At 35.5% G+C, this 13,233-nt stretch overlaps 1 protein-coding gene across 1 annotated transcript in view; it reads left to right on the plus strand.

Moving 5' to 3' along the window:
- ADGB (androglobin) overlaps positions 1-13,233 on the plus strand; it is a 117,492-nt gene that overhangs the window by 36,532 nt on the left and 67,727 nt on the right. The window contains exons 8-12 of the mRNA XM_040599405.1: positions 1,184-1,386; positions 3,004-3,132; positions 8,784-8,878; positions 10,941-11,115; positions 11,873-11,963. Coding sequence (XP_040455339.1) covers positions 1,184-1,386; positions 3,004-3,132; positions 8,784-8,878; positions 10,941-11,115; positions 11,873-11,963 — 693 coding nt within the window. The remainder of the gene's footprint in view (positions 1-1,183; positions 1,387-3,003; positions 3,133-8,783; positions 8,879-10,940; positions 11,116-11,872; positions 11,964-13,233) is intronic.

Consider the following 13,233-nt stretch of genomic DNA (forward strand, 5'->3'; position numbering starts at 1 on the left):
TCCAACCTATAATAACGTTTTTCTTTTTTCCTGTGTGGTTCAAGTCTGTTTTGTGGTTTTAAAGAATAGACATTCTGATTTTGCAGCTTGTCATTCCATTTATTGAATTAATAACTGGGATACAGGGACTAAATATTCAGACTTTTTAAAATTACACTTTTCTGCCTTTTGGTGTATACATTCTAATGAATACCTAAATAAATAGTTTTGGTTTATATATAATTTATTTAGGTATAATCGTTCTTTATAACAGCATTTCAATATTAAATAAGTTCAGTCAAAGGCTATTTCAGCTCTTATTGCAGCAATTTTTATGTCTCAAGCTACGCTTGCAATTTAAGTTTTTGATATTTTGTGTCTTACAGTAGTTTGTATGTAGCCTATCTAAGTAACCTAAATTTTGGTTTTGTATGTAGCTAGTTTTTCAACAGCAACAGCAAAACCCAGTATTGACAACCCTGGAACTTACTGCAGATATAGTATGTTCTGGAATAAGAAAATGCAAATACCACAGAGTCTTTGCAGTAGTAGTATAAGGTGGCTTTAGCTCATTGTACAATCAATTATTTTATTAAAAAAAAAAAAAAAAGGTTCCATGCAGTAAGCATGCTTGAGGGTTATTCATGGCCCTGAATGATTCATTCAGTTTTAGATGATTTCTGGAATCACTGAGATTCTGTGGAGAAACAGTACGACTGCAGCTGTTGTGTCATATCAAAAGTTGTTGTAGCTAGTGGAATCGGTGGAAGAGGCATGGAAGTACTTGTGCTGAAAAAGTTATGAAAACCTAGTTTGAAAGTACCTTTGGGAAGGTTTTTAATGTACAGAGCCAGGATCAAGTTGTAGTTGGTGTAGCTGCAAAGTGGTCTGCCAATTTCCCTGCTGCAACTTTTATCTACTAAAATCTTTAGAATGGATTCTTTATTTACATGCTTCTCTAACAACTACCTGTTTCTTTATGGGTCTGTCTGTAATCTATTCACAAATTGGCTGATGCACGAAATCAGGCAAGTGTGGTTTATTTGCTAAAATAACCCAGTAACTTTTTGAAGAGTTGGACTGTCAGTTTTAGTATAGTGTTGTCTAAATGAACATCACACTTCGTTTTCTTATTACAAATATCATTCTCATTGACATATACATGTGGTGTTGTGGGTTTTTTTGTTGTTTTTTTTTTTTAAAGGCCTGGATACCTGGACAAAGTGTGGGGCTTTTTGAAAGAGATTGTGCCAGAATTTAAGTTGACAAATAAGAAAACTCCAGAACTTGATAGTCCTCAGTCAGATACAGAACCTAAAGAGACTAAAGACTCCGAGTTAAAGAATGAAGTTCCGTCTGTGAATAAACAGTCAGATAAACTTGAGAAAGCTGATAAAGTTGGCAAAGGTTTGTAATTTTAGGTAGTGTTATCTTTTTAGGCTAAACGTAAATAAAGTTAGCATAACCTCTGGCTTAGAATTTGTGTATCTTTATTATGCCACAGGCAATGTTTGTTGTCTCACCAAACATGTTGCAATGGTGTAAATTCGAAAAGGTTTTGCTTTAACTGTAGGTCTCATTAGAAGCAGTGCTAGTCTCTTATTTTATGAAAACAGCTTCATTTTATGGCAGAGATTTGTTCAGCTCTGTGTCACAGCTGTTTCTTTAAAGCCTGGTTCCTTGCAGAGACATAACAATCAGAGAGCTTACAGTTTCCCCAAAGGCAACACTACTCTGACCATAAATAAATTAAACATTTCATAATGGATGTTACAAAATGTGATTGCCTACAGAGTCCTAATAAGTACATTCTAATGTCTACCTGCATTTTTATTTATAGCAGCTTTTCTGTTTATGCTACTAGGTATAGGTATTAATTTTCTTCAAGAGCTGCTCATCCTATTTCCATTTAAATGAAAAACCTTAGGTTTAGAAACTTACTTGTTCCAGGGTATTGTTCTCCAGTGTCTGTATTTGAGACTAGTTTTCTTAGTTTTTGTTTTAACTTGAAGGCATGGATGCAATTTCGCAACACTTCTAATGTCTTTGGAAGGTACAAATCGTATACTAAAATTTCTGTTTTTTCCTTGATTTTCAGAAAAATCCTTTCCTTCCACACTTTGAATCCCAAAGACTACGTCCTAATATCAGAAGTGTTACAAAAATCTTAGAAGAGACCTGGCTGAGGGGGTAGTCTGTCTTCTTAGGAACTCTTGCTCTCATTTTATGACCTACCCACCAGTATAGTAGATATTTCAGTTTGGAATGGACATGCACAGGGATGCAGCCCCTGGGAACAGCACTGTTGTTTGTCTAACAGGGTGCTGTAATTTATTCCCAGAAAACTTTGTAAATTTAATCCTGCTTAAGACATAGAAATTCTGTTAGTAACTGAAACAGCTAAAAATAAGGGAAGCATTATGTTATGATACAGCTCTGTAATCTCCATCTCTGAGGCCACAAGCTCTGTTCAGATGCTTTATTAATGTTTGGGATCTTTTTCATTAGAAATGAAATTAGAAATTTCATTAGAAATGGATTTTCCTATAGTCTTAAATTCTAAGGCTTGAAAGAAGGCAGTGATGGTGGGAGACTTTCTTCTTCCATGTCCATTGGGAACTTATGCCTCATCTGTGTTAGATTATTTTTTTTTTTCTGAAGTTACTGATGCATAGGAGCAAGGACATGAAGAAAATATTTAACACAGTGCCAGGAATTCAGGAATCCAAGCATTATATAGGGACATGACAGTTGTGCACTAACGGGAAGGTGGTACCAAAGCATTCCTGGCCCCTTCTCAGTAAATCTGCATTTACATTTTAAGAGTGTTGGTGTTTTTTTAACTGAATGGTATTAGTTCTTTATTGTATCTCACAGCTCTTCTGAGTTGGAATAGTTTGTTGTTGATTTTTTTTTTTTTAGTTTAGCTAAAATGTCATTGAAGTATTTTACACATATGAGACTTTATGACTGAAAGTTTGTATCTGAGAAAGAAAAATATTTAATCTTTATTTTGCTTAATAGAAAAAGCAGAGCAGGGAGAGAATGGAAGGAAGAAAAGCAGAGAAGGAGAAAAAGAAAAAAACAAGTTAACACTGCAGTCTTCACGAACGTTGGCAGAAAGCCAGCGTTCTCTTAAGGCCTTATCTGAAGGTGAGTCCTATTCTTTTGAAGCTAAAAATACAGACAGGATATATATATAAAAGCAAAGGGCTTTGCTTTTACTTGGTTTTGAACTTAATTGGGAGAAGGGATTATATATACTGATTTTTTAAAAATATTGTCGTTTTTTTACAGGCTGAATTCATTCTAACCTATTAAAATCTTGTAAATTACATTAAGATTAATATTGCAATAGTTTGTGTTTGATGTCAAAAGGTAAAGTAAATCTATGCAGAATATTTTGAAGTTGCTGGCCAGTCATGTAGGACCAAGATTTTTTCTACTAGTAAACTTTCTGTTAAAAAAAAAACCCAACCTCCCTTCTTCTCTAGTAACTTATCTACTTCATTCAGTAAATTGCAGCTGGAAAAAGCAGAAATGCTTCTTTGTTGAAGGGCAGGGTGACCACAGATATTCATGAGAATTCACTCCACAGTTTGTTTAATAATTTCTTTTCTTCTGGAAACGTAACTTGAATTTATTTTTTGTATTGATACATTCATGATATCATAAAAATCAAGTTAATTCTTGATTTGTGCATTTCAATTTAATTATTTTTAAAAACCACCAATATGTGGTTTAAACAAATCACAAGTGAATAATATGAATAAATTCAACTAATCAGTCAACAAGAAATGTTGTGCTTAGTAGCATAAAATACAGAAAATCTTCATTATTGTACATTAAGCTGATTTGCTTTTGTGGTTGCTTATATTTGCATACATGCAGCATTTCCATTTGGCTAGCAGTAGGAAACATTTAATAACTAGAATATTATCTAGTTGCAAATCAAGACGTAAGAGTAGGTAGAACATCTGTCTTTGGGGAAATAGCTACGAAGTAAAAATGTATAACAAGAATGCAATTCATTATGTAAATTGGATTCCTGATTCTTGATTTAAATCCTGATTAAAATTAGTGGTTTAAATAATTTTAATTTATATCAAACAGATATTGCTGTTTGTCATCATATTAATTTGCATTCCTACCTTATATACTATTAAAAGAGTTAAACAGCAATACATTTTAAAATGTATTGCAGGAACATAATTTGCTTTAGTGGTGGTAGTTGTGGAATAGGAAATGAGATGTTCCACGTGAACAGAAGGAACGTGACTAGTACTCAAGCACATCGTGGAGAAAAAGCAAAGGCAAAGCAGAAGGATCCAAATGATGAATTCTAGAAACTGTGTGAAATGAGTGAAAGCACATTAAAAATCATCAGGCAGTGTTTCTGTATGAAAAACTACATGGCATTTTGATCTTTGTTCTGCCATTTAAAGCACAGTTTATGTTGTTTTCTGAAAGAGAGTGAAGAGGTTATTTAGAAAGGTTATTAGTTTAGGGCTCAAATACGATGGTCAGAGAACTCTTTCATCCTAGGCTTGAACCAGGAACAAGTTTTGAAAAAGATTGAGGTAGATAGCTAACTAGTAAACTTGATAAGAATTTTAACAGAACTAAATGTGGAGATTATAAAGTCAGAGGCAGTGAGATAATTTAAGATTGTTGGACTGCAAGGGAAAAAACCCAGAACTGCAGTTTTAAATAATACTGAATTCAACCACATTTTTGTTGTGAGTTTGTAGCCACAAGAGAAGAAGCTTGCAGGCTTTATGAGACACAAGGGCTGGGTTCAAAGTCAGACTTCTGAGGCAGTAGTTGCAAAAAGTTTCCAAATTTTCTTGGGAATGTTGTAACAGTGACTTTACTAAATGCAACAACGTTTTTTTTTTCTTTTTTTGTTACTTTTCAAGCCACTTATGAAAAAAATAATCATTTTGAGCACCATAAAAGTATGCATTTCCTTATTGCAATATTTTGCTCTACCTGTTGAGTGTGAGGACTTTGAGGGAATTGTTCTTTCTGTGATAAATGTGAATTATTTCTAAAGAGGTATTTAAGTATTGTTGATATTTTATTTCTAAAATGGCAAAACCTTTTGTATTCATTGCATTGTATAGGCATTACCTTGTTTAATTTCGTACACATTGACATACCAGTTACTTCTAAGTATTTGGAAACTTCTTTTACAGGCTTTTGGTTTTGTGTGGGTTATGATGTTTTGGTAGATTGAGGCTGGCTGGCAGCTAAGCCCCCACCCAGTCACTCACGCCCCACCAGTGGGATGGCAGAGAGAATCAGTAGTATTGAACCTCTTACCCACCTCCAGCATGCTCACTGGGGTAGCAGAGGAAGAAACAGAAAGATTTAACGCTATGTGAGTGCTGCTCAGCAACAGTTGACACATTTGGATCTGTTACCAACACTGTTTTGGTCACATATCTAAAACACAGCACCACATGGGCTGCTGTGAAGAAAGTTAGCTCCATCCCAGCCAGACCCAACACAAATGTATAGATACACTTCTGAATCACTTAAGTACTCAAAGCAATGCCTACTGCACTCCCGAAAGTTACAGGATCCTCAAAATATTGGACCTTTTTCTCTATTCATCCTGTTGCATGGACCCAGCAGAATAAGGAGCCCTTCACCTGGGCAGTCAGGACTCTTCCTGAGAGCAACCAGCTCTCTGGTCCTGTGGCTTGTCGGCCAGCCAGTCCTTGGGAAGCTTTTGTAGACAATTCAAGTGTTCCTCCTGGCCCATTTTAGCACACAATCTGCAGTTTTCCACTCAGCAGCTTTTCTTCCAAAAACTATTTCTCCTTTCATACCTAGGAGTCAGTTTATTCCATAAAAAGTGTTTATGATGATATGATAGGATCTACTTAGGCCCCTTGTCCCTATAAAGAACCACCACTCCACTTTTCATTTATGTTTCTTGAGTAATGATTTTCCTAATAATTTCTGAACTGCTGGAAAGGGAATACTATTCCACTGGAGAGGGCATTAGCCAGGTATTTGGGCATTTGTTCTACAAGTCAGCCATTTATTTTTGCTAAGTCTCATTGTGCCTTGATACGAGTTTTGTAATTAGAGACAATAGTATTTTCACAATATTATAATATTACACAAGTGTTGGAAGAGTTCTTTTCATTTTCCTTTGCCTATTCAAAAGAGTTTTCACTTAGAAGTGGGGACCAGACCCTAGCATTTTGTTCCAGCTTTTCAAATGCATATTACCACACTGTAATATTTATGTCAATTCTGAAAAGCACGTACGTCGTTTTTCTGAAGAATAGAAAACCACCCTCCAATAGACTAAGCTAATCCATGCCTAACACAACCACAGAGGTTAACATAAGAGCTGCATACATGATAAGAAGGATATTAAAAGCCAATTGAAGTGTTTTGGAAAGTTAAAACTCAGCATCAGCCTGTTTGACAAAACAATATTTAATAGAAACATTAAGGTACAGTGAGAAAATTCTTTTGTGAGTCTTCAAAACCTATGATTTTTTAAAAAATAAAAACAGTTCAGAACTACTGAAACTAGTAATTTTAATTCCTGGTCTGTCTTTTTAAGTGGCTGAATATATATTTTACATGGATCAATTCAAACGATACTTTCCCTTCTACCAGGGACTGAAACATTTGTTCAGGTTCCGTAGTACTCGCTCTCTGTAAATGAATTTGCAAAGCCATGAATGTGAAACATAAGCAGCTACAAGAATTTTTTAGCAAAGCACCATAGAATTCTTAAATCCACATGGGTGGCTATGAATAACGGGCTTTGTTGAATCTGTTTTGTTGTACCATATGTTATAAAATTTTTCATCAAGGCTATCGGTCTTAAGTAGTTTCCCCAGATGCTGATTTCACACTAATCAACAGTACACCTGGTGGCAAATAATTTGCATACATCCTCCTTACTTTTTGTACAGTGGGAAAAGGTCAAGTAATATATTTTTAAAACATACTGGCATAATCTAAAAAATCTTTCTAGTATTGTAATAGTATTATTAAAGGGAATGTGGTGTGCCTGGTTAATCATTTGCATGCTCTAATAATTTGTTCATTGCTGTTTATTGTCTGTCCTGCAGACATTGTATTTCACAAGCCATCTGGACTGAGTGTGACCACTTTACATTCCACCTGGTATTTGGTTAGATACTTTTATTTGATAAATACTTCTGCAAGCAATGAAACTGATGTGTCTTGTGGCACGTACTGTTCTGTAGTGTGTAAGACATCATAGTTACTACTGCCATATTTGTAACAGATCAGATATGTCAGTAGACACTGAGATTAAACCTAGATTATAGCCTTGCTTTTGAATAAATTGAAACCCACAGCTAACACAAGAGCTGTGGTTGATACAGAAATCGCAAGCGTGCAGTGAGAAATATTAAGAATCCACTGGAAAATAACTCTGATTTACCATCAGCTGATATTTAATTAAGTAATTGAATTTCTGGAAGAGTATTTAAGATTCAGAGATATCTTACTGTTCTAAGAAAAAAAATATGACAAACCGTCTAAATAAATGGAGTCTGGTATTTTCCAGCCACTTGCCTGTCTTTCCTTTTCCTTTCTTTTCCCTTTTCTTTCTTTTTTTTTTCTTAATATGCAGATAGCATTGTTTTATTCCATTTCACAGAAAATACCTATTCTTAGAACAACTTCCAGCTGAATACTTACTAAGTGTAGGAAGCAATTATCCTGTATTTGAGGTGGAGCTGAAGAGAACAAAGACAAGACATTGTGGTGAAAAACAGGTGTCACAACCTGTGTACTGAAATCTGCTCTTCATATGCTTTCTTAGATGACTAAGGGAAAACAGAAATAGATAGTCTTCTGTTGGAGCTGCCTTTTAGGTCAAACTGCAGACCTGTGTTTCTAATACTGTCTTTTTTAGATTTCTAGTTTTTCTTTAGCATGAGTGAACTGGCTGTCAGCCAGACAGCTTTGGTTTCTCTTCATTCAGGAATTAATAATGGCTTCTTTCACAGATACAGGTATGAGATGATTGCATGGTTGCCTAGTGCAACAGGTTCCTAGGGGTAACAAAGCGAGCATGCCCTTGCTTCTATGCCTTGTCTATGGCAGAATTAAAAGAAAAAAAGCTCCCATAGGGTGTGGGATAAGAGCTATGGAGTCATACCCTCACGCTTTCTGAGGCAGCCATCATCACCTCCATTCTCCCATCTCCTTGGCAGAAGTATGAGCAACAACCCTGGTTTATAAGCACTTTGTTTCTCAAACTGCTTATCTCAAGCTTCATATCCATGGCAAAAGTGGCCAGAGCACTGGATTTTGATTCTTTTGTTGGCAAGGTTGAATTTTGGTTTCACTGGTGAGCAGCCTTTAGCTAGTACTGACCAATCGGTGCTTTTTTATTTCATCTACCCAGATGATGTGTATTGTGTTCTTCATGCTAGTATCTAGTATTTTTAAATTTTGAAAAAAAAGCAAAATAACGATGTCAAGAGCTACATCTGACCTTTTGCATTTCTAAGTCGTGGTTTCTGTTATTCGCTTGTGTAGAAGAAATAAAATATGCAAAGACCTAAATAGATTAAGAATTAAAACAATTAAAACAATGAGTTTTTTCCATCTATGGCTTCTCTTCTGAGTAGTTTACAATGAGCTCTTGTTTTCAATGAAATAACAGTCAGTAAAAGAAAAGAATAATAAAACTAAGGCAGAGAAAGCAGAATAATTTAGAGTGAGATACAATAACATTTATTTACTGTTTACGGCTTACCCGGTTCTAAGGTATGTTGATGTTTTCTGTGTAGAGTCTTCTGTGCCAGCCCAGCCCGAAATGGCCGTGTATGCTGCCTGTGTACCACTACACTTGTTTGAAGAGGATATTTTTTCGTTAGGGCAGATGGTAAGGTTCTGTGCTCTGAGAACAGGAAGGCATTACTTATTTTATTATCAGGGAGTTTCATTTGTAGCATCTATGTTGTAAAAAAAATAAAATAAAATTAGTGTTGTGAAGCTGTCGCCAGGTAATAACAACCAGTTAAATTTATCTGTATTCTGAACATGCATTTTCTTGCCACAGCCTGCTCATTTTTTCAGTTTTTTCCACTTTCCTCTGGATCCCAGAAGCTGAAGTCTCCTAGGAGAGACTAGTTGTGGACTAGAAAATGCATCATGATGAGAGACTTCTAAATGGAAAGCCTAATTATTTTAAGGGCTACTTGAAAAACATGATTTTTTTTTTTAAGACTACAGTTACTGACTTCTCCAATATACATTTTCTGATATGTTTTCTATAAGGAATAGCATGTTTACGTCCTTATATATCATTGGTGTTGCAACTGGTGAAAGCAGCTGGAGAGAGTATAACATCATGCAGCTGGGAAAAAAAACAATGCTTAAATTTCCACTTAGTCACTCATGTTCTGCAGAAAGCTATTAGTTATCCAGAGCAGGCTTTCTTGAGTTGGTTATTAATTAGATCAAATATTTTGTACATTTAAATCATATTTATTGTAATTAGAACATTAAAATTTCAGCTGCCTTTTCAGGAAACTGATAGGCTTCATAGAATAAAGAAATTTACACAAATGGTTTGCAGGTGTTATGCTTACTGCTCGTAATTCTTGCGGTTTCTTTTTAGATTTTCTTTAAATTGTGTTATGTATTTTAAGCTGTTTTGAAGACTAGCTTGTTCTCTGTGATTTTATTTTAATTTAATTTAAGGTCTCAAACAATACAGTCTCTTTGCTAATAATAAGTAATCAAAAATCAAACAAAATGGTGACATAGGGATCTGTTGTTCCTGCCACTTAACGTCTTGAGTCTCAAACTTGGCTTCAGTGTGTTAGGGTATAAGGATGACTGAAAAAGAGGCATGGCAGACCAAATAGGATGAGGCAGATGAATCTATATGTCTAAACCAGTATTTTAGTAAAAACTGCCAGAAAAACGGAAATTGTCAGAAATTAAACATAGAAGCGTAGTGGATTTCTTGTGGTTAAAATGGTTTAAAAAACACCATTCCTGTAATATATCTTTATACATTCGGAGGTCAAATGAGGCTGTTATATTGCTTGTGTACTTTACCATGTTTAATTTGATCCTCTCCTTTCATGTAACTCTTGACAACCACAGCTACATTCTTTGCAGAGTTTGTACAGAACATTAGGAACATTTGACAGGGAGCAGGAGCAATCAAGAGACTTGCTGATGAGCATGTTAAAGCAATAAGTTATGGGTGGTTTATTTAGCAAATAAAAGGTGTATTTTTAAAATAAAAAGGACGTAGAAATCTTGTAACAGAACTTTCCATAGTGAAAAAATGTGAAATACTGGACCATTATTATTTTAATGGGAAGAGCACCACTCAATGTCCACATCTAAAATTGCTCTTAAGTCTGTTGCTAAGGGATTTGGTACGCAGGTCAGCTGCAGTGTCTTCAATGTGTTTTCTTAATTAGCCAGTTTAACTTTAATGATTTATTGGTTCAAAGTGATATTACATTATGGAGATCTCACGAGTTACCTAAAAGACCAGCTGCTTTAAGAATTGCTGCTTTTTAAATTCAGCATGAAGTAAGGACTTTTTTCCATGGAAAAAGTATTTTAAAATATGTTTATTTAAATCAAAATATTGTCACTGTTGGTTTCTTACATCTTCATTCTGCTTCACTTATATGTTCTCTGTAGCACCTAACCCAATATGGTTGTATAAATAAGTTGAAAAAAGTGACGAATCTATTATGAAAAGTAAAATATATGTAAATACTTCTAAGTACTCAATTATACTTATTCTGCTGAATATCAAATTCTAATTAGAATATTTCTGGATAGTCTTGTCAGGCGAACTATTTTTGTTTCATTCATTATCCAAGCAGTTAGATTGTGCATACTGTTCTTCTTTGTCAGAGATGTGTGATTTGAAAGATCTGACCCTACTCAGATTTTCTTTCTATGTTTTGTAGGCTGATTCTTCAGAGAAGCTGAGGCAATATGGGCTTACCCACACCTATAGCCATCCTGTCCTGATCACTAGAACTAGGTCCTGTCCTCTGACAGCACCGCCACAACCACCACCAGTTCCTCGTTGGAAACTTTTCCGTCAGAAAAAGGAAACTGTTGTGACATCTGAGCCCCAAGGTCTGTCTGCTTAAACCTCCAAAATAAATTTGTAATTACATTTTAATTATTATAAACATTTTCAAGACCAAACTTAGAACATTAGTTTAATTTCAATGGAACTTCCCTAGGGATTACTTTTTCTCTCCCTCAGCACCCCACCCCAATTTTGTATTACTTGCCCTTAGCTCTATTATTTCTTAAACGCTTTGGGAAGTGTCTTAATTTATCTCCAAAAATCAGTCTACTGGAGAAAATTAAGAGGGATTGTTATCAAAGCAATGCATCAGCTCTCTGATGTGAAGCCATGAAAGCTTCTGAACACCTTTTAAACATTTAAAGTATGTAACTAGTCCTGCTGCAACTCATAGTTTTAGAGGTAAACTTGTTCTAGTGTTTGTCTATACTGCATAATGGAGTTAAATGCATGATGTGAGATAGCTTGAATATGAAGGCATTGTAGGCATGCTAGCAAAACATACTGGGATAAGAAACAGAGGAAATAAGCAAAGGCAGAATATGCTGCCACAGTTGTTTTGAGCTAATTTGGAAAACCTTATGTGTAGGTTAAGCACACTTCTAATACCTTGCAGAATAAGGATCAGAGTATTAAGGACTTCTTTTTCATGACCTAGTCACCCCTGTTTATCTTCCTTTCAAGTGTATGCAGTGATATTTGGAGAATTATTTAGGGGTGATGAATCACCTAGGAGAATTATTTGTCAAAATTATACTATTAAATAATTCTTTATATATTTAACAAGCTGCTTTTTTCCAGAGCCTGTGGTAAAGAAGCCTGAAGAACATGTTGAGATTTCTAGACTATTTTTGAATTACAAATCTAATCTTATCACAATACCCACAGACATGTAAGTATTCAATGTAGTTTCAGCATTACCATTGTATTATTAGTCCATTTCACTGTGGAAGTGAGATGGCTTCTGTTTACTGGTGTCACAGGGAAAAACTGCTCAGTTCATGTAGTCTAAAGTACATCAGGATGAGAGTATTGATTTATTGATGTCACGTAATTAATTGGCAGTGAACTGTAAATCTAGGGTCAATATCAGCAGTACAACAGATAAACCACTGTACTAGATGCTTAAAAAAGTTAACCAACACCTACAAAATTCTGAACGCCTTTTAATAACTAATCACAAGAATTTCTAATCACGCACACAGAGGCGTACACCTGCAATGATATGCACCCTCCTGGCACAGGGTACAAGCATGCCTTCTTTCAGGAGTGCAGATTCTTCTATGTGCACACACCTCCTGTTGGAGATGCAAGTTGGGGTGCTCAAAGCTTTAAATGCTGCTCTATAAAATCTGCTAATCTATATGCTGGTGAGAAGGGCCACCGGGAGGTGGACGTGCACACAGCTTAGGGGTGGGTTCCTACTTGTCACACCCTGTACAGCCAGTCCCCTCGGTAGATGCTTGCTTCTCAGGGCATCTGATGTTGAAGGACAGAGAGCTCTATCACGCAAAAACACTTGCAAGTTTTTCTACTCAGTGGGCCCTGAATCACAGAATATTCAGTAGGTCGCTTCCACCAGAAATAGGAATGTTCTATGAAGTCTTTCAAATTTTTCCTCAAACTACTGCTCTTTTTCAATTCCTGCACATTAACAAGGAAGTCATTGACTGGCCAGTCAGTACTTTAATGGGCATTAACTATTTGGCATGTAACGATTAATGTTTATGAATAAAACAGGCTGTTCTCTATCCATTATAGTTGTTACAAGAAGCCTGAGAGTGCAGGTGAAGTTCATGCTCAAAACACAACTTTGCATAAATGCCTTTTAAAGACTATTTGGAAGTCTTATAAACCCTTGAAAGCCAGGATCTTTATACAGGGTGTCTTAGAGAGGAAGTTTCAGAAATTGATGTATACATGACTTCTGGACAATATTCAGTATAATACTTGCTCACTGACAAGAAAGAAAGGCTTACCCTTAAGTGTATCAAGGCCTTGTTTGTTTTCCTATGACCCACTGCGTAACAAATTTCTGTCAGGCTTCTGCTTGTGATGTAGACATTCAGTAGACAACTGCTAGAATCATTAATCTCTCATTGTGACTGAACTCCTGACAGAGGAAGTATTGAATGTATCATATACCGAATGAGCACCAAAAT

The sequence above is a fragment of the Falco naumanni genome, chromosome 6 (genome assembly GCF_017639655.2).
Source record: "Falco naumanni isolate bFalNau1 chromosome 6, bFalNau1.pat, whole genome shotgun sequence".
Classification (NCBI taxonomy): Eukaryota; Metazoa; Chordata; class Aves; order Falconiformes; family Falconidae; genus Falco; species Falco naumanni.